The following is a 25,232-nucleotide window of genomic DNA, read 5'->3' as shown; positions in this document are numbered from 1 at the left end:
AGATAGGCTACAAATGAATGGTTAAGGATTAAACAAATTAATTCTTTTTCTTTAAATAATTATTTGTTTAAATTAATTTTAATTTACTTACTATAATATTTTATCTCTTCATTTATGTTTTCCCAACTTCCTAAAAGCATTAACATTTTCTCTCACGCCATCTTCTTTCTTCATGCCTTTACTTCTATTTTTTCTTCTTCTTCCAAATCTTCTCTCTGCCTTTGACAATTTCTCTATCACTACTGGCACTAAACAAGAAGTAGCTCCTCCCTCCCATATTTCACATGTTAGCCATTAATTTTTTCCCCCTAAGATTTCAATCAATATAATAAATAAATGGTATGATCTAATTCTCTGAGTATGATTTTTTTTTTCTGATCCTTTTTTTTTTTTATTCGTTTGGGGTTTGGTTCAACTACTGTCTCTCTCTATCTTGCAGCAAAATTTGGAGAGGTTTATCTTGCAGTCTTGTATGTTGGTTCTTTTGTTATTCTTGAGCTTTGAGTCTCTAAATCCTTGGATTACTTTCTATTCGAATTTCTTTTTCCTCTTACATTTGTGGATTTCTTAATGTCTTTTACCATGAGAAGTTCAAGTTCATTCTCAAACAGTTTAGCATCTAACTGCAGCAAAAAGTATCCATAGCTTCTTAGCACAATTAACAATTAAGATTTTCAAACAATCTCCAGAATATTTAGCGAAAATTGCATGAAGTGTTGGAATGGAAAAATCTGGAATAGATCCTTGCGTGTTTGGAGATCAACTCAGAACTTTGTTTCCAGATAAAGGAAAAAAAATTAAATAAAAAAAAGTTCAAACTCAAAACGTGAGAATAAATGAGATTGGAGGAGATGGAGAGATTTTAGCCTACATTTATGTTACCTTGAAAAGTGGTGAGTTTAATATTTTATTTTATTTGTTATGTTATCGAAATAAAATAAATAAATAATAAAATCACATTTAATCTTTGCCCTTGAAAGTTCTTGCATCTAAAGGCTATAAAATTGTGTCAAAACTTGTGCCAAATTTGTGGTGCCACGGATCCTCCCCTATATATATACACTCGAAACATTCAATTGAACCCTGAGGTCTGATGTTCACATGGTTTAAAGGCTCCATTTGGGTGGAGTAAATTGAATGAAAGGATTTGGATTTGACAACAAGAGGATTTGGATTCGACAACAAGACTCACTTTGCAACAAAAACTAGAAAACATTAGAATGGAATGTATTTGAAATAACTAGATGTAATGCAAATGGATTTGAAATAACTATATGCTAGGGATCATTTGAAATTTATTTCTTTGTTTTCTTTTCTTATTCAAATTTTGGCATACATGGATTGTAATAGTCTAAATAATTTTTTATTTATCTTATAATGTTATCTAAATCCCTAGACTTGGAATTACTCCATCCAAATGGGCCATGAGCTCTAATATTTTTCTTCTTTCATGTTCATCAGATAAGTGTCAGCTGCCAGTTTATTAGCTGCCTGGATTAGTATCTTCTTCACAATGTCCTGTAGATTCCCTGAGATTAATTCTGGGAAAGTTTGTTTACATGGATGATACTTTATATTGAATTTTTTGTTCCTAGGTATTCATCTGAATGATACAGATTCTCTTGCATGTTTAATACTGATGTAGATTATTTTTTCTACAAGTCAATCTAAGTATTCCACATTTCACATAATTTTCGAATTTTATCTAAGATCAATCCTTTCCAGCTATCTATTCTTTGTGCAATATTCAAGTCAAAACTCAATTGTCATCTTTAAAATTTTGGCACACATCTCATATTGTGGACATTTTCATGTTAGGTGCAACTTATATTGGCAGTTACATGTCCTTGTTTGTGTATTAACTTTCCTTTTATTGTCTACCTTTATTCTGGACATTGAAGGAACTACTGGCTTTTATCTATATGATGAAAATAGAAAGGTTCCTTTATCACTTATGAAGAAAAACTTATTGTTGTGGTAGTTTCTTTTGTCTATGCTAAGCCTGTTTACTATATACATAAGCAAGATATTGACCCCTCTTTTGATGTTGAAATAAATGTTTTGTTTCAGTTTCCTCCGAGCCCTAGGTTGGATAAAGAATGAATTCGCTCATACCCGAAACAAGCTGGACTCCTTTGTTCAGGTACTCCACAATGTTGATTTTGCCATCTCCCCGTTGACTATATCTTTACTTGGCAAGAACTTTGCATATTCTTCATGCTCTTGTTCTTGAGAATAAATGATTTTCTTCTTTGACTGTATTGATTGTCCTTTTGAGAGGAAAAGTGTGAAGCTTTGACTTGTGAAACTGAAGGTTTGCAATAGGTGCATTCGTTGTTTTGTTTTACAGGCGGTGAATCCACATAAGCGCCCTTTATTTTGTCTATGATATAGTTTTAAGGAAAGAGAATGAAATGATACGGCCATGCTAAGGAAAGGGTATTCTGTTACAGTTTTGTTAAGCAATATTGTATATCCTAATATATGATGTTACTAATACATTAGGTCTTCTGCAGCAAGCAAGGGTGGAGCCACCTTAGGCCCCGCAGGGGGGTGGTGGTGTACACGTGCCCCTTCTGACCCAAGGTGGTCCGCACAAATTTCTAATCAAGTTTATACAAAATTGTGCAAATGTTCTTAGGTTTAGTAGTATAGTCCCCCCCTTGAAAACAGTTGCTCCCTCTTTCCTCCCTTCGGCCAGTTTTCTTCCTCCGCCACTGATCTGTAGTATAACTTAAGGGCTTCCTGTTTCTCCCCAGCACCCCTTTTATCTCTGGTTAAATTTTTTAGTGATTCTTTGATTCCCTGGGTTAAAAGACTTTTCGATTCAGTTTTGGTACTGGCCTCGTTTTGTTTCTGGATTAATTGGTTATATACCATACTGAGGTATAGTTTATGAGCAATGGACGTTCAACAAATCCTTTGCTAGATTTAAGTCAAAATGGCTCTGTCATGAATTGTTTTCTCTTTTCGATATTCACATGGATAAGTAATTTCTTTCTTATTTTTTTGAGTACTTGCTTCTCTCAAACACATTGGTACAGATGGAGAGGAGGATTTTCAGGGTCGAAGGCAGAGAAGTGAAGTAGAGAGAGCTTGTGTGCAGTCAAATCTCCTCCAAGAGTGAGAGCTTCATAAGGATGTTTGCTTTCTTAGAATAAAAGTACTAAACGAAACTCTGCTGCTGTCTTTGTACTTGTTGCATCTTCACTTGGAATGCTTTTCTATAATAAAAGGGAGCATTGTAGCTCGCCACATTAACTAAAGATGCATGCTCACCACCATCCTTAAATGGTGTCACCTGTCCCATTGTTTTTTTTTATGAGAATCAAAAAAGAAATCGAAAAAGGGCCCACAGCCCATCTTCCCCTCTTTCCTCCTTTCCCCCCTTCCTTTTTTTTCTCTTTCCTTTCATTCCCCCCACTAAATGAGATGTCAAATTAACCTGGTCGTACGACCATTTTGACATCTCAGGTCCTAGCTATTGGCTCCCCTTGACAATTACTACATCTCCATCTCTATTATTAGATTAGTTTCTGTCTTTATTACTCTTTAGAGAGAGAGAGAAGCCAACAAGGAAGTGCAGTGCAGTGTACTCTTCTGTTTATAAAATACAGGAGTTTTGCCCTTATTTTATTTTTTGCATCGATAACTTGTTTCTCTCTTGGAAACATCTCAAAAACATCAATAAAATGTCTGATTCTTTGCTGGTCTCTACTGTTTGTTTTTTCAGATATTGATGCTAAACACAGTTTTGATGCTTTCATTCTCAATAAATCATCCTCGAATTAAACTACTGGACACATTCTCAAAACTTGAAAATGCACAATTCTATTTGTCATTTTCGTTTTCCGAAGCAGTTCTTCAAAAACGATTCTGTTAAATGTTATAAAACGAGCCCTATTCTTCCCCCAGATCGTGTTAGTGGTTTGAGAATGGGGTTATGGCAGCTGAACAAAGGGTAAATAGGGGACATTGCGCTTGAAAAAGCTTTGTAGCCTTGCATGTTACGTTCAATTTTTTCAATTGATTAAAAATTGGAATCGTTAATGTGCCTTAATAAAAATTGAAGGACCTATTTGAAAACCATTTCGTTTTCAATTTTTTTAAACTTTTTTTTAAAGTAAAAACATATTTCATTTTTGTTTAAAAAAAATTAAAATTAGGTTTCAAAATCACTCTTATTTATGAAAACAACTTTAAAGTGTTTTTAGTTTTTTCCCCCTTTCTCATTTACCAATTTATTTCACCACATAGACATATACATTGCACTCCAGTTACCAAAATTTTGTATTTGGGACCTCTCGACTTGGACTTGACCGCTCAACTCTTGCATTCGACTGAAGATCCAATTCGAGCCTCAAGACCTCTAAATCCAAAATCAACCTAACTCCAAAATAATTCATTGAAAAATACTACACAGTCTTTGTAGCATGCACTTTCATTTTATGACTTCAAATTCACAATTTAACTCAAAAAGGATTTCATTTACAAGTTTCACATAAAACTGAAAACAGTTACCAAATAACTTTTAAATTGTTTTTCGTTTTTTGTTTTGAAAAATAAAATAAAAATTGATTACCAAACAAGTTTTATGTTCTCAATTCTTTCTTTTTAAAAATTGAGAACATAAAACTTGTTTGGTAATCAATTTTGAATTTTTTTTTAAATGAAAACTAAAAGCAAAGGATCCACTAGTGTAGTAGTATGGAGTATTTACTCATTCATGCAAGGTCCTGAATTCGAGTCCTAGCATCTGTGTAGTGTGTGTGAGTTTAGTATGCTATCGTTGTAAGACAAATTATTGTCTTAACCACGAAATTGTGGTCTTCTAATCATGTAGGGATTCTAGAGTTTTGCATGTTTAGAGATATACTCAAACTAATCAGATTATCCTTGTATAAAAGCTATCCTAACTGAAATACAAGAGACAATGGAATTCCTAATTCTATATGGATTGAACAACCTAATCCTAATGCAACTAGGAACACTTGACAGCTCCTTGATGGGCAAGGCTGTCAAGTGATGCATATATATAGATGGTCCCTTCTCTAGCAACAATACGCAGAAACACACAGCTCTCACCCCATCTAGAGAATTAGCGCTAAAGTGTTGCATAGAGAAGAAGATCTTCTACAGCCAAAGATGTCAGAACAAGGTTAGTGTTGAGATATAAAAACCTGGTATGGAGTTACATGTGGTATCAGAGCTCTAGGCTTTTGTTTCTTAATCTAATCTATGTTTTGTAAGAATCTGCATAAAGTTTTTTGCTGCTCTAATTACAGTCACATGTTTTTTTTTAATTATTCTGCACATCTTATTTGTTTCAAGTATGATCAAGAGCATAAAGTTTCTGCTCGATCATACTGCAAAAGGCTTTTTGATCAAGTTTTGAGATTTACTACACAGACTGAGTAAGCCACAGCTGCTCAGTTTGTATGGGAAATCTTGAAACGAAAGTTTGATCAAAAATTTGCATCAGTATAAGTAGCCTTCTGTATTTTTTTCCATCCACAGATGGGAATCTTATAGATTGATAACGATACTGATGGAACAATCTGAGCAACAGACTGCATAAACTAGCAGTTCTCTCTACATCCACAGATGTGAGACTTCTTGCGCAGGAAGTTTATACAGTTTGCTGGTTGGGATTTTGGAATATGGCTTTTTAAACCCACAGGTATAAACTGACATATTTGAGTAAAGTTTTGGGGACAGTTTTACTTATCTGATTTTATATAAAAAATCTTTACAGTGAACCACAACACCATCGAAACTCTCACTGGATCAAATTACCAGAAATGGAAGCAGGATCTGGAAATATCTCTTGGTTTTCTGGATTATGACTTTGTTTTAAAAGAGGATCCTCCTCAAGAGCCTGCTGCAGATGCCTCTGCAGAAACTAAAACTAAGTTTGCTAAATGGAATAAAGCAAATAAGATGGCAATACTAATTATGCAGAGGGCTATGGTATCATCAGTCAAAGGTAGCATTCCAAAATCAGAAACTGCTAAGAAATACTATGAGGCAATTGCACAAAGGTTTAAAGAATCTGAAAAAGCAGTCAAGAGCACCTTGCTGAACAGGTTGATAGACATGAAGTATGATGGACAAGGCTGTGTGAGGGCTCATATTCTGAATATGATTGACATAGGAACCAAATTGCAGGAACTAGAGATGACAGTTGATGAGGACATGATGGTGCATTTTGCCTTAAACTCATTGCCAAAGGATTTCAAGTCTCTTAGAGAAACCTACATTGCTCAGAAAGAATGCTGGACATTGAATGATTTGATTACCATCTGCGTTCAACAGGAACACAACATCATAAGGGAAAGAGGTGCAAAAATGGTGAACATGGTTCAAACCAAAGAGAAAAAGGAAAATAGACACAATGCAATGACTGGAAAAGGCAGCAGTACTGAAAAGTATCTAAAACCATCAACTGGAATGAAGTGTTTCTTCTGTAAGAAACCAGGGCACATGAAGAAAGAATGCAGAAAATACAAAAAGTGGCTAGACAAGCAGAAAACTAAAGGTAACTCTGAACAGATTCTAGTTTGTTTTGAATCAAATTTGGTTGATTTCTCTCATGATTCATGGTGGCTGGACAGTGGTGCTTCAATTCATGTAGCTAATTCTTTGCAGGGATTCATAAGGAGGAGATTGCCAAGCAAGGATGAAGTGAAGGTGTTCGTTGGCAATGGAGAAAAAGTTCAAGTAGAGTTCATAGGAACAGTTAGGATTGAATTAGATTTTGGTTTTATTTTGGAGTTAGATGAAGTAGTTTACATTCCTTCTATGAAGAAGAGTTTAATTTCAGTTACTAGACTTGTACAATCAAAATTTAATTTGAATTTTGATGGCACTGGTTGTTCTATTTTCAAGAATAAAGAGTTGATTGGCAAAGCAAGACTTGTTGATGGAATGTTTCAATTAAATTGCAAAAGAACAGATTTTGAAGTTAACACTGTGCAAACCAAAACTAGTAATGGAATCTCCTATGAATTGTGGCATAAAAGACTTGGTCATATCTCAAGAGAAAGGATTAATCAACTATGCAAAGAATCAATCTTGCCACCAATGAATCATGACAGTCAAAATGAAATATGCATTGAATGTGTCAAAGGGAAATTGACAAATTTAAGAAAAAAGGGAGCCATAGGAAGCAAAGGTGTTTTGGAACTCATTCACACAGATATCTGTGGTCCCTTTCCTAATCCAACTCATGAAGGGTTCACCTACTTCATAACTTTCACAGACGATTTTTCAAGATTTGGACATGTTTATCTCATAAAAGAAAAATCAAGTGCTTTAGATATGTTCAAAATATACAAAGCTGAAGTAGAAAATCAATTGAACCTCAAAATCAAAGTAGTTCGTTCAGATAGGGGTGGAGAATATTATGGAAGGTTTGATGAAACTGGGAGAAATCCTGGAGCTTTTGCAAAATTTCTCCAGCAGGAAGGAATTATAGCTCAATACACAAATCCAAGCACTCCTCAACAGAATGGAATTTCAGAAAGAAGAAATAGAACATTGAAAGACATGATTAGGAGCATGATGAGCTGTGCAAACTTACCAATTTTCCTCTGGGGAGAAGCTTTGAAAACTGCCAATTATGTTCTAAATAGAGTTCCAACCAAGAGCATTAATCAGATCCCTTATGAAATCTGGAATGGAAGAAAACCTAGCCTAAAACATCTAAGAACTTGGGGTTGTAAAGCAGAAGCTAAACCTTATAATCCTGCAGAAAAGAAACTAGATCCCAAAACCATAAGTTGTCATTTTATTGGTTACCCTGAAAGAACAAAAGGCTATAGGTTTTACTGCCCTCATCACACTATGAGATTCATAGAGACATCAAGAGCAGTGTTCATAGAAACTAATGAAGAGAAAACTGCAGAAGAGAACTTCAGTTTTGAAGAGACTACTGCTGACCTTTTGACAGCACAGGATCCTGCAGAAGAAGCTGTAAGACAGCCTCAAATAAACTTAGACAACTCACAACTGGATCAAATTGAGATTACAGTTACAAATCAAATTGAAACCGCAGAACCAATGCAGATGGATAATGATCAGCCACTGCCAGCAGAAAACCAAGACACAGTTCAAACAGAAGAAGATGCAGAAATACAGCAGAACTCAGAACTGAGAAGATCACACAGAATTAGAAGACCAGCATTGACAGATGATTATTTTGTGTATCTACAAGGGGCTGAGCATGATATAAATAGAACTGAGGATCCCATGACATTCAAACAAGCAATGATGAGTGAAAAGAGTGAAAACTGGTGGGCAGCCATGAAATCAGAGTTGAATTCAATGGAGAAGAATGGAGTTTGGAAGCTTGTGACCTTACCTCAAGGTTGCAAACCAATAGGTTGTAAATGGGTGTTCAAGACAAAGAGAAACCCAAAAGGACAGGTGGATAGGTATAAGGCAAGATTGGTTGCCAAAGGGTTTACACAAAAGGAAGGAATTGATTACAATGAGACTTTTTCACCTGTCTCAACTAAAGATTCACTAAGAATAATCATGGCATTGGTAGCACATTTTGATTTGCATTTACACCAGATGGATGTTAAGACTGCCTTCTTAAATGGAGACCTTGAAGAAGAAATTTACATGATGCAGCCGGAAGGTTTTATTCAAGAAAAGGAGAAGAGTTTGGTCTGCAAATTGTGCAAATCAATCTATGGATTGAAGCAAGCCTCGAGACAATGGTATTTGAAATTTAATAAGGTTGTAAAAGCATATGGATTCATAGAAAATGCATTGGATGAGTGCATATACATGAAGACTAGTGGGAGACATTTCATTATTCTAGTCCTTTATGTGGATGACATTTTGTTGGCTTGCACAAATCTTACTATGCTGCATGATTGTAAAAGTTTTCTATTTAAACATTTTGATATGACCGATATGGCAGAAGCAAGCTATGTTTTGGGGATAGACATAAGCAGAAATCGAGAGAAAGGTTTACTTGGATTATCACAGAGATCTTATATAGAAAAGGTGCTCAAAAGATTCAATATGCAGGATTGTGCAGGCAGTGATATTCCCATTGCAAAAGGTGATAAATTGAGCACTGAGCAGGCACCTAAAACTGAACAAGAAAAGCTTGAAATGGCTGACAAACCCTATGCTTCACTAGTAGGGAGCCTAATGTATGCGCAGGTATGTACAAGACCTGATCTGGCTTTTGCAGTCAGCATGTTAGGGAGGTTTCAGTCTAATCCTGGACAAGCACATTGGGTTGCAGGGAAGAAAGTCATGAGATACCTACAGAGAACAAAAGACTACAAGCTGGTATTCAAAAGAAGCGAGAATTTGGAATTACAAGGATTTGCAGATGCAGACTTTGCAGGTTGTCAAGACACATTAAAATCCACATCTGGTTTTGTGTTTATGTTTGGAGGAGCTGCAGTTTCGTGGAGAAGCATAAAACAGCCTCTCACAGCAGGATCCACAATGCTTGCTGAATTTCTAGCATGCTATGAAGCCACTTCACAAGCTATGTGGTTGAGGAACTTTATTATTAGCTTAAGTGTGGTGGAATCGATTCATAGGCCCATTCAGCTATGGAATGACAATAGTGCAGCAGTGACTTTTGCCAAGGGAAACAAAAGAACAAGAGGTTCAAGGCTACTGGATGTAAAGTTCATAATCATCAAGGAAAAGATCAGTCAAGGATACACCACCATAGATCATATAGGAACAGAACAAATGATTGCAGATCCACTTACTAAAGGAGTGCCAAATGCTGTTTTTCATAGACATGTTTTTAGTATGGGATTGACAGCTGATAAGGAAGTCTAAATCAGTGGGAGCTTGGTTTTGTTTCAAGTTTCAAAAGTTGAGGTTTTTCTATAATTTCGATGGATGTTGATACAGTTTTGGTTCAAATTAAAGTTAATTTTATCTCAAAATTATGTTGTTGTATTTTGAAAAAAAAAAAAAAAAAAACACATGAATAGCATTTAGCAGCATTTGCTAGCTTAAAGAAGCTGCGCATGGCAATGCATTCATGACAGTGAATTTAATAAAGACCTTGGAAGTCAAAATCTGGGACATTGAACAAACATGATATTTTAGCTTTTACAGTATATCATGTTGTTCTACAGTTCAATCTTGATCGAAGCTTATGTGATTATAAAGGGTGTTGAGTGTGGTTATAAAGATCTTGAAGTACAAGATATTCACAGAAATCTTGATAACCCCTCTTCATGTTTTATAGTTGACAATTGCTTAGTGGGAATTGTTTTGAGTTATATTTCACTAGGCCTCTAAAGTGATCTATGCAAACACTCTTATGATTAATCGACCAAGTGGGAGAATGTAAGACAAATTATTGTCTTAACCACGAAATTGTGGTCTTCTAATCATGTAGGGATTCTAGAGTTTTGCATGTTTAGAGATATACTCAAACTAATCAGATTATCCTTGTATAAAAGCTATCCTAACTGAAATACAAGAGACAATGGAATTCCTAATTCTATATGGATTGAACAACCTAATCCTAATGCAACTAGGAACACTTGACAGCTCCTTGATGGGCAAGGCTGTCAAGTGATGCATATATATAGATGGTCCCTTCTCTAGCAACAATACGCAGAAACACACAGCTCTCACCCCATCTAGAGAATTAGCGCTAAAGTGTTGCATAGAGAAGAAGATCTTCTACAGCCAAAGATGTCAGAACAAGGTTAGTGTTGAGATATAAAAACCTGGTATGGAGTTACAATCGTCCCTCTCAATATGAAAGGTCATAAAAAAAATAATAATAATAATAAATATATGAAAACTAAAAACTAGAAACTAATAACTGAAGTAGTTAATAATAGGGACCAAAGTTTTGACATAGATTGGGGTGGATGGTGTGTGCAATTTTTTTGCCTTCAAATTATCCTAGGATGATTGTCTATATGGACGGACCAAAAATTACAGGGTAAAACCGTCAATTCAACGTTACAAAATAGACACACACAGTAGCACGTACATCCACGGCGTCGGAGGCCTTATCCTCTTCAGTTCTTCTGCCCCATTGTTTTTCTTCCATCCTAGCGTTATACTAAAATGGCAACTTTACACTTACACAGCGTCCTACCCAATCCGACGTCGTTCAAATCCACCAAGGTCACGACTTCAACTCGGCGCAGGCTCCTAGCGAATTCGGTCAGGTGCGCCGAGGCAACTCAGGTCACCGGCGAGACCCAGCGAGTCACAGTGAGGAACGGGAACGATTCCCTGGACATATGCCGAGTCCTGAACGGAATGTGGCAGACGAGCGGTGGTTGGGGAAGAATCGACCGAGACGACGCCGTCGAGGCCATGCTTCGCTACGCTGATGCTGGACTCTCCACCTTCGACATGGCCGACCACTGTAAGTCACATAATGTCAATCAAGCCCCCAAATTGTCTACATTTTTACGCCCAGGTCTTATGTGCTTACGTGGGTGTTTTTGATTGGGTGGTCTTGAAATATATCTGACAGGTTGTTAAAGTAGCGCTGCATTAGTCATCCACGTGTGGTTAACAGTATTGCCCTTAGATGATGTGTGTATTTACAACAAAGGGGGTTATGCTTGTGTGCAAAAATGAAATCAATGGAGGAGAAGAGCTACACTACATATGAAAGCTGATAAGATAATACTTGGTTGTATAAAATTTATGTAGAAGAAGAAAAACTGTGTTTGTTTTGTCTACATAGTTAGGCTTTCCCATTTGGTAATTGGAATGGCAGAGTTGTTGCACCATAATTCTTTAAGAAAATTCACCTTTAGTTCTATCAAGAAAACAAGGACCAAAGGAATTCAAAAACTCAGTTGGAGGCCGGTTCAGGGTGTTTTAACTGAAGACATCCGACGGGCCGTGGTTAAGAATGGCAAGGATTCATTAGACATATCCCGGGTTGTGAATGGGATGTGGCAGACGAGCGGTGGCTGGGGTCGAATTGATAGAGACAACGCAGTTGATGCTATGCTTAAATATGCTGATGCTGGACTCACCACTTTTGATATGGCAGATATATGTATAGCACTCAATTGTCAATAACTTATAGTGTGTGTGCGCTGATTGCATATCCATCGTGATTTAAGTTGTCATCTTCCCATTTCTGTCTGTCACATTTGGACTTATATATTACACTTCTGCTGAGATAATTTTATGATGGTGACATAAATGGTAGTGAGGTTCTCCCTTCATTCAGAGTTATTGAAACGTTTTCTTGTGAGTTTGGACCTCAATTGAGCAGTTAAAGAGCATTTTTCTATTTGTTTGATGGTGGTAAATAAGTTTATCATTTTTTTTGTAGTCCTTTCGTTCTGAATCTATCCCTGGCAGTTAATACCTCCTTAAAGACAAAAAGAAAGAAATAATTGTGAGTTTATTTCCTGGAGTTTATAGTTTGGCTTTCTGCAATTTGTAGATGGACCGGCTGAAGATCTATATGGCATCTTTATCAATCGAGTTCGTCAGGAGCGTCCACCAGAATTCTTGGAGAAGGTCAGAGGGTGAGTTGCTTCCACTTATTAGGTTGTAAATTACTGGCCGGCTATTGTTAGGAGGCTTCAGCGATTGCATAGAGCAATCATTTTCGCATCTTTGCTTGCATGCATTATAGACTGATTAACGTTTCACTTACTATGTTATATCTGAGTGAGAGTGTAGAATTGGAGAGTTTTACAATTTGTTTTCCCTGCTATATTGTGTGCTGCAGTCTTACAAAATGGGTGCCACCACCTGTTAAGATGACAAGTAGTTACGTAAGGGACAGTATAAATGTTTCACGGAAGAGAATGGATGTGGCTTCCTTGGACATGCTTCAGTTTCATTGGTATGAATTATTTTTCTTAATGCAAGATGTTGTCGCAAACCTTTTGTCAAGTGGATTTTCCATTTGTTGTTAAAGTATCAATATGTGTTGATATTCAAATTTGAACCTGTAAAAGGGTCATGCTCCAATTGGAACCAAAGTTTTAAACTTGAGCAAGTTTTGATTATTCCAAATTAGTTGTGTTTTTCCCAAATTGACTCAAATCAGCTTACTCCATTTGTTTCTGAATGGAAAGAAATGTTGCACCATTTCCATTTGTCAGGGATATCCCTCATTGCAATGGCAGTGAGTTTTCGTTATCATACTAGTTATGCTTGACGTAGGTGAAGAAGGAACATTTTTTCCAATATCAGATTTGTTAGTTGTGCACTAACCAGATATTGAAATATCTTGCTGGAACCATGTCTTTGATTTTTTGCATTTAATCATTGGCAAACCTTATCTACTAAGTTTCACTTTTTAAAAAAAAAATTATAACAATTAACCCAGTTTAACATCAATAGTTTCCTGAGACCTGGAGTGCAATGACCACTGCATTAGCTTTCAATTTTATGTAAATTGTCATTTGCTTAACAAGGAAACTCCATTTGAATTGACCATCACATCGTGCACATTGTTTGACTAGTTGCTCCACTAATTCATTCCCAGATTTATCTCGCCTGCTACCATCTAATGCATTGCCTATGCTTTCAACTACACTCTTAACCACTGTAGTTTGTGTTCAATGTAATGCATTTCTACATTGAATTACACTTACTTGAATACACCTAAAACTCAAATATTTTTAAGTGAATGGCTTGTGAGGCTAAATTTCTCTTTCTACTTGAGATAGGTGGGATTATGCAAATACCGGTTACCTTGACGCACTAAAACACCTTACAGATTTGAAAGAAGAAGGTTAAGTGTATGACACTAGTAATTTAAAATGAAAATCTTGGCCCACATTTCAAGGTTTGATTGCATTACTTCAGCTACTGGTTTGCAGGTAAAATTAAGACCGTTGCCTTGACAAACTTCGACACAGAGAGACTACAGATAATCCTGGAAAATGAGATTCCTGTTGTCAGCAATCAGGTATATGCTTCATACACTCTATTTATTTGAATTTTTTCATATTGATATGATTTGCATCTCCTTATGCTTTATTATCACGTCCATATTACAATGTAATCAGGTCCAACATTCAATTGTTGATATGCGTCCTCAACAGAAAATGGCAGAGCTTTGTCAGCTTACAGGAGTCAAACTCATAACGTCTCTCTCTCTCTCTCTCTCTCTCTCTCTCTCTCTCTCTCTCACACACACACACACACACACACACACACACACACATACAGGTGCACACACTCACACACACAAATGCACAATGCACAGGACGATTATAAATGGTCAATCATCCACCACTCTATCAACATGCTCTTTGCATCAGCTCTTATCTTAGCTGGGAACATTTCTATCATAATCATCTCCTTAACCCTGGTGCTAAGGAATTGTACTTATCCCAAAACAAATAATGATACTTTGAAGGAATAATCAATTTTGTTGTTTGTACGTTTAATAGCTGCTGTAGACTTTCAAGCACTCTCTTGTATTCCTTTTGATGATAAAGCTTTCTGTTGCAGGTATGGGACAGTAATGGGTGGTCTATTATCTGAAAAGTTCCTTGATACCAACTTAAACATTCCCTTTGCTGGGCCTCCACTAAATACTCCCTCACTCCAGAAGTACAAACGGGTACGTCGTCTTGAACACATTGATTGCGCTGACAAATTAATTAGTTAATGTGGTTGTTAAGATGTACCCCAAGTTGCTTCCAAGTCAGTTTTAGATACAAAATCCAGCAAAAAAATTGGGAGGATGTTGCTTTCACACTTTGCATGATTTGAGGGAACAATTAGAATGAAGCTAGTTGGGAGATGGAATGCATGGCATAACGCAGAGTTGTTATTACCAGGACTCATTTTTGAAAGCATAGAAGTTACAATACTTATCTGTTTCGAATCTATCTTACTAGATTTGTAATGTGTATGGCAGATGGTCGATGCCTGGGGAGGATGGAGTCTCTTTCAAGCCCTGCTTCAGACACTCAAAGGAATTGCTTCAAAACATGGAGCCACAATCCCCAATGTTGCCGTGAAATACATATTAGATCAGGTAGAGCAAGTTTCAACCATTATGTCGGAAGTTATAGGATTTTTTAACCTGAGAAACTTATTTACATCAATTAAGTCATAATATGTGTATTTCGGTTTTGTTCGTCTTGTAAAAATTGCAGCAAGCTGTGGCAGGATCGATGATAGGTGTTAGACTTGGGTTGTCAGAACACATCCAAGACTCCAATGCTGTGTTTTCACTTGCTCTTGATGAGGATGATATAAGCAGTATACAAGAAGTCACAAAGAAAGGGAAGAATCTTCTTAAAGTGATTGGTGACTGCGGAGATGAATACAGGCGTGCATGAAATTTTCACTCCAATGATCTTGTCATACTTTTCTATACAGCACCAGGACCAAAACAAACTTTTTTTCTTTCGTTAAGAGTATTGGTGCATTTATATACAATTGTCATGGAACATGAATATGTAACTATGTAAAACAAAAGGTTTGTGAACTCTTTTGGGTATCCAAGGCATCTAGTTTCAGAAAGACTGATGCTTTCCAATCACTTTAAGCTTAAATCGCATATATGAAAACTTTGCAACAACAGTTTCATGAACGTTCAATTGCATTACACATCCTAAAGAATTGGAGGTACAAATCACTCCTATTTTAGGCTTTGGATTATAAGAGAAACATTCAACCATACAAGAAAAATATTCAAGAAACGGAAACTTTTCTGTGGCTAAATCTAACGTCTTGTCACTCTCTCGGATGCCTTTCAAAAAGCTTCACCTGCCAAAAAGAATGAAATTGAAATCACAATTCTACATGCTGAAAATTTTCATTTAAGTCTCACATACGCTTGTGACTATGCATGCCAATGCCATGTCCAGTTACAAATTCTGCCAAATTAACTGACCACAGTTTATTACAGATGTTAAGACTTGAAAACTTACAACATTTAGGAGTCTTGTCATTGCAAATGACTAGAAACACAGGAATTTATTTAAACAAAAATGCAATGACAAGCAGAAAAACATACATGACTATAGGGCATTTGAACCCACTTCTTAGAAAACCTGTGATGCTGTGTACTAAACCATCGCACCAAGACCTATTATGGCTTTTACAACGTTATAAAAAGAATTACATCCTTTAGGATTCTAGGTTTCCAGCCAAAACATCATTTGGTTGCCTTACTTATTAGGATTTAGAAAATGAGTATTGCAATTGTTATATTATATGACTTATAAATCTCAAAAACTATTAAACTAGGATTATTATTTTTTTCTTAAAAAACAAATAGCTTATGTCATTGTTGAAAGAGTAGAATATAACGGTAGTTGGAATGAAAGCAAAACCTTAAGAAGTAGAATGAGGTGAAACTGAAGGTGAATCAGATGGTAAAGGAGGCTGATAGATGCGTGCTTTGGTGAGGATTTCAGCCACAACCCAATGCTTACGCTTGCTCAAAGGCCTTGATGGGTCCAACCGCACCTGATGAAATAATTTGCTTAAAACACAATTGAAAAGTAATCAAATAAATAAAGAGAAGGAGAAGGAGAAAGAGATATACTCGGTCTCCGATGTTGCACAGATTCTGCTCGTCATGGGCCATGAACTTGGAGGTCCTCTTCACATACCGGTTGTAGAGCTTGTGATGGAACAGCCTGTCCACCGCCACCACCACCGACTTCTGCATCTTATTGGAAACTACCATCCCCACAACCGCCTTCATCTCACTCAAACTCTAATATGAACAACAGCTTACCACTTAACCCTGGCCTTGGGGACCTTCCTGAGAGTCTCACATCCAACAGATAATCAGGAATAATGCTACTCTTACCACATTTGTATACCATATCTTTATACCATCTTATGTGGCAACTGAGGTGGATAGCCACATCAATTAAAATTATTTAATATTTTCTTTTCTTTTATGATTTATTCCAGTATTTGTTTTTCTAATTGCCTTAATTAAAATACACCTCATTGATTTAATTGATGTGGCATATAATATGGACATGCCACATCATGTAGTATAGAAATGTGGGATAAAAATGTGGTAAGTGTAGCATTACTCTATAATCAGACTTAGAATCGGGTCAAATTAGACTTAGCCCTAAACTATACAATCAGACTTAGCCTTAAACTATGCAATCAGACTAGCACACACATAATTTTAAATGGTTATAGTTCTGTATCATATTTCTCAGCGTAACTCCAAATTCGAGTCAAGTTATGGAACAGATATATAGCTCAATGATATTCATATTACCCACAAAAAATACAAAAAACAAAAAAAACAAAAAAAAACAAAAAAATTTGCATGTAATAATATGAGAAAAAATTGAAGCTTGAAGCTGACTCATAATTCCAAAATCTAAAAACAAATCCAAGTAACAAGATTGTAGAGCTAATACTAATTTCTGCTTATATGCTGCTAACTGAGATAACAACCCAGCAACTAAAACCTCTACCTAATCAGACTGACTCTCTGAAAAAACAAACCCAGTTTATGAATTCCCTTAAATCGAAGAAACAACCAGAAAAATGTTTAAATTTTCAAAACGAGACACAGACATTGCAGGCTAGTGAGCTGAATCAAATAAAAACAACACAGCATAATTTGCTAATTAAGTTAACGAAATCTATAACCGAGAGAGAGATTTGAACCTTAAAACTGAAGAGGGATTGGATGCGATGGAGCTCTCGTCGAATTCAGTCTGTGAAAGAGCGAGACGGAGGAGAGAATGAGAAATGTTAGGGTTTACCGGGAAGTCTGTTAAAGTGAATGGCTTTTTTATTTTATTTAATTTTGGCCTATTTACTGTAGTACCTGAATCTTTGATCAAATCTCAATTTACCCCCTTTTACCCCCTCAAAGTTAAAATGACCTATTCATTGACTGTGATTTTGTGTTCTACCTTACCCCCATCGTTAAAGGCATCCAAAAAACCGTCAAAATTGATGACGTGGTAAGGGTTTTTAAATAATTTCATATATGTAGCTTATTTACCCATCAATCTGAGTTGATGATATGGCAAAGTGGAGTCCACAATATAATAAAATATTCTTAGTCTATTAAAATAATTAAAAGAAATATCCTAAATTTATTTTTAAAAAATTTAGCAGCAACCATCTTCTCCACATAGCCACCATCATCCTTTCCAGCCCAGCCTGCTCTACTCTCTCCGCTGATCTTCCCGCTCTCCCTCAATAATAAAAACAATCTAATAGCTAATCAAACCTTAAAATGTATTTTCATTTCAGATTTCAATGTTGAGACAAATGGTGAAACGAATTTCGAGATCACTCGTGAAAGTTTGATTTTGCATTCTAAGGTTGATTGAGAGTTGAAATTAGATGAACATGAGAAGAACATCAGAAGGAGAGGAGGAGTGTGCATCAGGGAAGGGAGAAACAAAAGAAGGGCGGCTCAGGTGGAGAGTAATTTCATAGGTTGGTGGGTTATGGTTGGGGTATTGGGTCGCTGGATTTGGCGAGAGAGAGAGAGAGAGAGAGAGAAGAAAGACACACAGGGGCAGAGATGAGCGAGGGGTTGGGGCTGGCTGCGTTGGGTTTGTTATTTTCTCATCTGGGTTCGTCTTAGATCTTCGAGAGCTAATAGAAAATGTTGGATCCAAGCAATAAAGTGAGTAATATTCTAGGCTTGAACAAAGAAGATACGAATGATTAAAAGGGCAAGAGAAACAAGCAGCTATGTGATGATTTGAAACAGAGACTATTTCTCGAAACATTGGGACCTTTCATCAAGTAAACAAATCTCAGCTGCACTATAAAAACTAATCATTGGGACCTTTCAGAAAGGAAACTAGAAAAGAAAATAGCAATGGAAATGTTCCCTTCTTGGCCAATGAGATCCACCAAACCTAAAGGATACTTCTATGACTTTGCATATCTCTATCCTTAATTTCTATTCACAATTTGCAGATTGGGGTTTCCTCTTTTTCTTGTTTTGTTTCTCTCTATGATATTCATAACCACACATGTGGAGATTTGATTAATTTTATGTGGGGATCTGATAACTTTGTTTTGTAATCAGTGGGAGAGACCGAGAGGGGCAAAGGGACTGGTGGGGAATCTGGGTGGGAGGGGTTGAGGCTGCTGGAGGGATAGTGGTTGATGGGTAGGGTTTTTTAATTTTGCAAAATTTTTTTAAAATTTATTATGTAATATAATTGATTTTTTAAACTTAAAAGTAAAAAAAAATTTATTAATTTCTATTTGAAAAGCATGTGAGGTCCACTTTTCCACGTATGATGCTAACTATGCTCAACAATTGGCTAACGTAATGACCCTACCACGTCAGTATTTTTGACGGTCTTTTGGATGTCGTTAACGGTGGGGGGTAAATTGGAACACAAAACCACGGTCAAGGGGGTAAAGTGGGTCATTTTAACTTTAAGGGGGTAAAACGAGATTTAACCAAAGTTTAAGGGGGTACTACAATAAATAAGTCTTTAATTTTTTAATACAACCAAAAATACTTTTTAATGCCCCTTACCAAAAGCATCTCCTTACTTTTTCACTGAGGTAGAATTGGTTGGCTTAAGAGCACTTTCACCCGTGCAGGCCAGCACGAGCAAAAGGCCTCTTAGTTCCCAAAACCCAACTCCAACGGTGAAGGCCAGCCCGGGCGAGGAGTGGGCTCATCAACATGGGCAAGCCCAAAGGCAAGATTTTCCTGGCTTGTTGTGGGTTTGCTGTGTCAGCATGACATTAGTGACCAATTTAAATACCCAAAAAAATTATAAAAAATTAAAATAAATACCAAAAATTTCATATTTTTTTATTTATTTATAAATATCTAGTCATGTTCCTCACTTCCCACACCAAAACTCCATACAACTTCCTCTTCTTATATTTTGATGTGAATAGTATTTGCTTTTACTTGTCATAACAATAGGTGGAAAAGCAAAATTAAAAAGGGTAGGGCAGTCACTATTCACGTGAACAGTGTCTACCCTTACTTGCACCATGGCACTGCGGATGGAAGTGCTCTAAGGGCATCCCAATCATAGATATTCTGGATTCTAAAGATATTTTTCTCACAATCGTGGCTTTATACTTGGGCTCTATATTTGGATTTTTATGATGTATTTTGATTTATGCTTTTTTTTTTGGTTAACTTATTTTATGTGATATTAGTTTTTTTTTTTTTTCATTTATGATCATTTTAACAACAAAATAATCAAATTTAAGACGAGATTCCAGAACACCAAACACACATATTGACAGGACTCGATTCAAATTCCGCTTTGGAATCCGAGCCAGACCCTATGCGTGACCGACACCTGGCGAATGTCGGGCACAAATGACCTATTTGTCCTTCTATAAAAAACATACTAAAATAACAAGGTTGACTTCTACCAAAAAACCGGCAGAGTTTCCTTTGTAACTGGCTCAATACCAAAATATTTACACATGTCAAAACAAGTATATATATATACAACCAACTGCCGGCATACATATATATACATTCCAACAGTTCAAGTCTCAGTCTAGGACAACATATCAGAGCGACTACTAAGAATTTACAAAAGAGTGAATCCTTGTACAAAACAAAATCCTACATCAAAGAAAGGCGCGGAAGATGGGAAGTGGCCCGGTGGTGGATTCCTGTGCACGTCTACTGCCTGGGGGCGCAAAACAACAAAAAGGGTGAGTGGACTCAAAAATAAAATTTAGAAAATAACATATGAACATACTAACCCCACTTGTAAAAACAGTTATACAAACTAGCTTATTCTCTTTATTTCTGAAATACTTGCATGTATATAACTATACATTTGAAAACAGTTGAAAACTATCACCTAGGTGTACCTCTATTTCCGTCAAATCCTTATATCCGTCAATTCCTTGCATCACCATAGGTGACATATACTCGCAGGTCTCAGTGACACGAGGTCAGTCCGAGCCGCAGCTCGCAGGATTCAGGGAACCGTAGTCCACCTTTATCCGCATTACTTGCTCCACACGAGTTCGAGTACCAAGGAACTCGTGGGGCAACTGTCAAGCATGCTGACTAAACCGAAGGCAACAAATATACTCCGAAGGCAACATTTAATATCTGGGTACAAGGTGGTTTAAGAAAATATAAAGTTTATGAAGCAAAACTGTTGAATAATTAACTTTCTGTAACCTTTAAAATTCTGCTGCCATTTATCTGATAATTAACGAGAATATCTTTTCCTAGATTCTTTAAAGGAAATTTCACTCGGCGGCATGCAATATAAAATATTTAACAGACTAAAACAACTTATAATTGAAACTGAACTGCTTAAATTCATTTATTAAAATCAGGAGTCCACTCACTGATAGTTCGAGCTCGCTGGACCTCTTGAAGGTCCCTCCTGCGGGTCAACTGGTGCCCGGGTGCCTGATTCAATGACCATAATATTCTATTAATACAATATAGTATTAAATTAAAACCCTACCCCCGGCTCCTAAAAGTACGTGCGTCAATTTAAAGTGATCCCTATGCCCATAACAGCTTTCCTTCCACGTGGGATAGTTTAGCGGTATCTTGGGACTCAAAAAGCGCTAAAGTCCAAAAAGTCAATCCGGAACCCCACGGGTCCATGACCTCACAATATGATCCGGATGCCGCTAGAAGGTCCAATATATTTAGGACACATGTCCCGAGGGTATTGATGTCGATCGGACGGTCGGATTGATCACAATCCTGTAATCGCATAATTTCTAAACCCTAGCTCTAGGGTTCGCGTTTTCGTAGTATCCAGGACTCCGATTCACAATCCGTCGAATCCTACACGATTCTAAAATTATCTAGAGTAACATACCTAAAATTGATTACGATCCAACGGCTCAACAATATTGAACCCGATAATCGCACAATATGGAAAATCCGTTCGAGGCTCAAACGGTATCCAAATTGAGATCCGCGAATTTCTACGCTCTCGTGACAACCTAATAATTGCATCAAGACACAGTGTCACTGCACCACCCTCACCCACGCGCCGCCGCACGCGCCGGCAGCGATGGGTGTCCAAAGCGATAACGCATCGCCGGAAAATCTCAAAACCACGGTTCCAAACTCCTACCCTAGGTATAACACCATATTTGGAACCACTTTTGTTCTTGGACCTACCCCAAAAACTGACCGGAAGTGGCCGAACACGGAGTCCGTAAACCGGCAAAATTTCAAATTACAAACTGAGCTAGCTACGGTCAAAATCGATGCAAACCTACCCAACCATCAGCTAGAGCATGGAAAATAGGTAGAAATCCATCCCTTACTCGACAAATTTGGAGGAGAATTGAAGGAGAACGAACAGGTTGAAATTTTGACAAAACCGATCGATTTTCTGCAATTTCCGGCGACGCCAGCGGCGGAGTGGAGCGGCTGAGGGCTGAGATGTGTAGAGGAGGACGAGCTGGTTCTTTTGGGACTGGTGCCGACGGAATTGATGGCCGAACGTGGTGGTGGCGAGGAGAAGAAAATTCGGCTGGGGGGTTGGTGCGACGGGAGAGAGAGAGAGAGAGAGAGAGAGAGAGAGAGAGAGAGAGAGAGAGAGCGAAACTGAGGTTTTATAAAACAAATCTGATTTTTCCTAATTACCATTTTGCCCATCGTGATATTTTAATCGCATTTTCTTCGTTAAAACTCCGATTCGAGCTCACTTCGTGTCTGTGAACTCATTTCGTCGTGCTCTACGCAACGGTGTATGTGGAATTGTCAAATTCCTTTTTGGTCAAAAAGTCAACTTTTCGTTCATAAATTATTCCAAGGGCAAAATTGTCTTTCCGCATAATAAATTACTAATTAAATATGAATTTTAGGTTTGGGTCATTACACATATCATTAAGACTTTGAACATAAAAACATCCTTTGATTTAATATTTGTTAAAATAATTTTTTCATAAGGATGTTGAGAGATTACCAAAAAAAAATACCAACAATTATAAATAATTTTATGAGTGAAAAATTAAATAGATGTGGTGAATGATATTGGTGGTGCGAAAATTTTAAAGAATGTGTGTTTTATAGGGAAAATTTAATTGCACAATAATAATAAATAAATAAAGTGTTAATAATGCTTGAGCTGGAGCATCTTCAATGATGAGGGTGAGTATTAATTTTCAAAGACCAACCGTTGGATGGGCAAAAATTGTTGAATGCATGATGGGTGAGTAGATGGAGTAGCTGCATTGAGGAGAGTGAAGCAGTTTCTAGTGTCACTCAAGCGGGCTCAGCCTTTTCTTCCTCGTGGGGCCTGCTCGGGCTCTAGGGGCTCTATCCATATCCATAGATTTAGAGACCTTTTCAGTGGGACTTCATCATTTAGAGCCCAAAATCAATGTCATTGGGGATGCCTTTTTGGTCTTTGGCAGTATATTTGAGAGCCCCATGGTGATTGAGCCCAAAATAAAGACCCAATTAAGGATGGCCTAAGTGTATGGTTTGATGACATACTGAAAACAAAAGCCTATAAATACTCTTTATTGTTCATGTATTGCCTTCTTCTCACTTTTTCATTTTCATTCTTCTCTCTTCTTCTCTCTTCTTCTCTTCTTCACCTTATAACAAACCCTAAACTAAGAAATAGAGAAAAAGAGATAGAGACTGAGAAACAGAGAAAGGGAGTTGCTTCCATAATCAGAGAAAGGATACTTCTTCCATAATTCCACTGCAATTGCTCCAAATTTCAAAATCCACAAGAATTCTTCTTTTAGGTTCTGGTTATATGGGGCTGTCCAACATCACAAACTATGGAATCGATGTTGGTTCCTCGTATTTCAAGTTGAGAGATGATGAAATTGCCATTATTGCTTTAGGGACCACATGCAATCTGAGCATGAGTTGGTATTATTCCTATAGTGAACCCATATTTGACCAAATGACATTAGTAAAATGCAATCTGTTGTTGTTTCAGATGAACTCATATTGCCACTGTATTGCCTCCCTAGCACATTTTTTTCAAATTTGTGTTTGAATAAAGACAAAAGGACGGAAATTGGGTTCTATAAAACATCAATACGACGACAATACAAAGGCAATACAAATACTGCATTATAATTTCATTCCTAGATATAGTTAATAAAAAAACGCAATGCCATAGCATATAGGAGCAATACCGTAGCAATACAATAGTAATACAAAGGCAATACAAAAACTGTATTATAATTTCATTCCCATGCAGACTTGAAAAAAAAGGCAATACGATATCAATAGAGGAGCAATAAGGAGGCAATACGATGCTACTATAAGGGCAATACACCAGACATAATTGGTTTTAATTAATGTGTCTTTTTATGTTCAATTCAAATACCTAAATCCTTGCCCTAAATTCCAAAATTTGAAAGAAATTGAATCAAGAATTCAATTAAAAGAATAAGACGAAGAATTAAATATAGGAGCTGTACTATGGCAATACAAAAACTATATAATCCCACTACACACACTTGAAAAAAAGGTGCTAGGGAGGCAATACAGTGGCAATATGACTTCCATATGAAACAACAACAATTTGCATTTTACTAATATCATTTGGTCAAATCTAGTAACCAACACCATGTTTCTTTGGTCTCCAACTCAGCCACAACATAGGCAATAGGGTACATATTGTCATTTGGATCAATGCCCCATTGCCACAAGTAATTGCCCTATAAAAAATTGCATAAATAGATTCACATGCTGAACTTCCACGTCATTTCATAGATAAGGCAAGCACTAGAGGTTCTGAAATTGGAGAAAGAGGCGGGTTATTTTCTCGGTCGGTGTTGAATCATCTTACTTCTATCCGGGATCCAAGTCCCATAATTTACTTGCTTTTAGAACGCTTTGGACAACAGGGATCAACTTCCAGGATAGGAAAGGGCAATCCATCTATTTATTTGACCCTAGTTCACGAGAAGGAGTCATAAGGATAAACCCGCACTGAGAAGAAATCAATAGTCATAAGAGAGTAGACATATAAACAAGTAAACCCGGCCCAGGAAGAATGTACCGAAACATCATACATATAAGACAGAAAGCTTTGTCTATCCTATCTCTTGTGACACATACCTTGAAATATATAAGACATCTGATAAACTATAAGACAAGCACATACCTTAGAATGTGCATTTCAAATGGCATCCATCAACACAACTAGCTAGAAATCCTTTTTTTTTTTTTGCAGCCATCCAAATATACATACAACCTTTGAAAATAAAGGGGCTTCAAGCTTCATCATCATAGTGCTACCCACATTGGTTGCTTAACCTCTTCACAATACTCCCACAACTTAGAGTACTGTGAAGCATAA

The 25,232-nt window shown here is 36.9% G+C and overlaps 4 protein-coding genes across 10 annotated transcripts in view; 3 read left to right on the top strand and 1 right to left on the bottom strand.

The window, feature by feature from the left end:
- LOC18775606 (histidine-containing phosphotransfer protein 1) overlaps nucleotides 1-3,645 on the top strand; it is an 11,209-nt gene extending 7,564 nt beyond the window's left edge. For 3 of the 5 annotated variants that reach the window (XR_002272350.1, XR_002272348.1, XM_020567334.1), the window contains 2 exons: nucleotides 2,071-2,143; nucleotides 3,045-3,645. Coding sequence is in view for 2 of the 5 variants with exons in the window: in XM_020567334.1 (XP_020422923.1) it covers nucleotides 2,071-2,143; nucleotides 3,045-3,089 (118 nt within the window). In the remaining 3 variants the exon portion in view is untranslated. Of the gene's footprint in view, nucleotides 1-1,461; nucleotides 1,596-2,070; nucleotides 2,144-2,516 lie in introns of all 5 variants that reach the window. The other 2 variants (XR_002272349.1, XM_020567335.1) reach the window with 2 other exon arrangements.
- Nucleotides 6,081-6,936, top strand: LOC109949975. The gene is made up of 2 exons (XM_020567202.1): nucleotides 6,081-6,538; nucleotides 6,649-6,936. The coding sequence occupies exons 1-2, from the start codon at nucleotides 6,097-6,099 to the stop codon at nucleotides 6,681-6,683; spliced, it is 477 nt and encodes a 158-aa protein (XP_020422791.1). The 5' UTR covers nucleotides 6,081-6,096; the 3' UTR covers nucleotides 6,684-6,936.
- LOC18773102 (flagellar radial spoke protein 5) lies at nucleotides 10,864-15,448 on the top strand. 3 transcript variants are annotated; one of them, XM_007205273.2, is made up of 9 exons: nucleotides 10,867-11,386; nucleotides 12,431-12,515; nucleotides 12,722-12,838; nucleotides 13,671-13,735; nucleotides 13,824-13,912; nucleotides 14,013-14,092; nucleotides 14,461-14,572; nucleotides 14,873-14,992; nucleotides 15,114-15,448. In XM_007205273.2, exons 1-9 carry the CDS (start codon nucleotides 11,080-11,082, stop codon nucleotides 15,297-15,299), a joined length of 1,161 nt encoding a protein of 386 aa, XP_007205335.1. In that variant the 5' UTR covers nucleotides 10,867-11,079; the 3' UTR covers nucleotides 15,300-15,448. The 3 variants fall into 3 exon arrangements, with proteins under 3 accessions (XP_020421689.1, XP_007205335.1, XP_020421688.1); XM_020566099.1 differs by lacking the exon at nucleotides 10,867-11,386 and adding an exon at nucleotides 11,541-12,034 and having other exon boundaries at nucleotides 15,114-15,353; XM_020566100.1 differs by lacking the exon at nucleotides 13,671-13,735 and having other exon boundaries at nucleotides 10,864-11,386; nucleotides 13,810-13,912; nucleotides 15,114-15,353.
- On the bottom strand, nucleotides 15,465-17,991 carry LOC18775393 (30S ribosomal protein S17). Its single transcript, XM_007206123.2, has 4 exons — nucleotides 17,614-17,991; nucleotides 16,514-16,735; nucleotides 16,299-16,434; nucleotides 15,465-15,729 (listed from the first exon to the last, which is right to left on the bottom strand). Exons 2-3 carry the CDS (start codon nucleotides 16,673-16,675, stop codon nucleotides 16,300-16,302), a joined length of 297 nt encoding a protein of 98 aa, XP_007206185.1. The 5' UTR covers nucleotides 16,676-16,735; nucleotides 17,614-17,991; the 3' UTR covers nucleotides 15,465-15,729; nucleotide 16,299.

This window comes from Prunus persica, chromosome G6 (assembly GCF_000346465.2).
Source record: "Prunus persica cultivar Lovell chromosome G6, Prunus_persica_NCBIv2, whole genome shotgun sequence".
NCBI classification, from domain to species: Eukaryota; Viridiplantae; Streptophyta; class Magnoliopsida; order Rosales; family Rosaceae; genus Prunus; species Prunus persica.
Note: the sequence above shows the minus strand (reverse complement) of the source record. Positions and strands in the feature narration are given on the sequence as shown.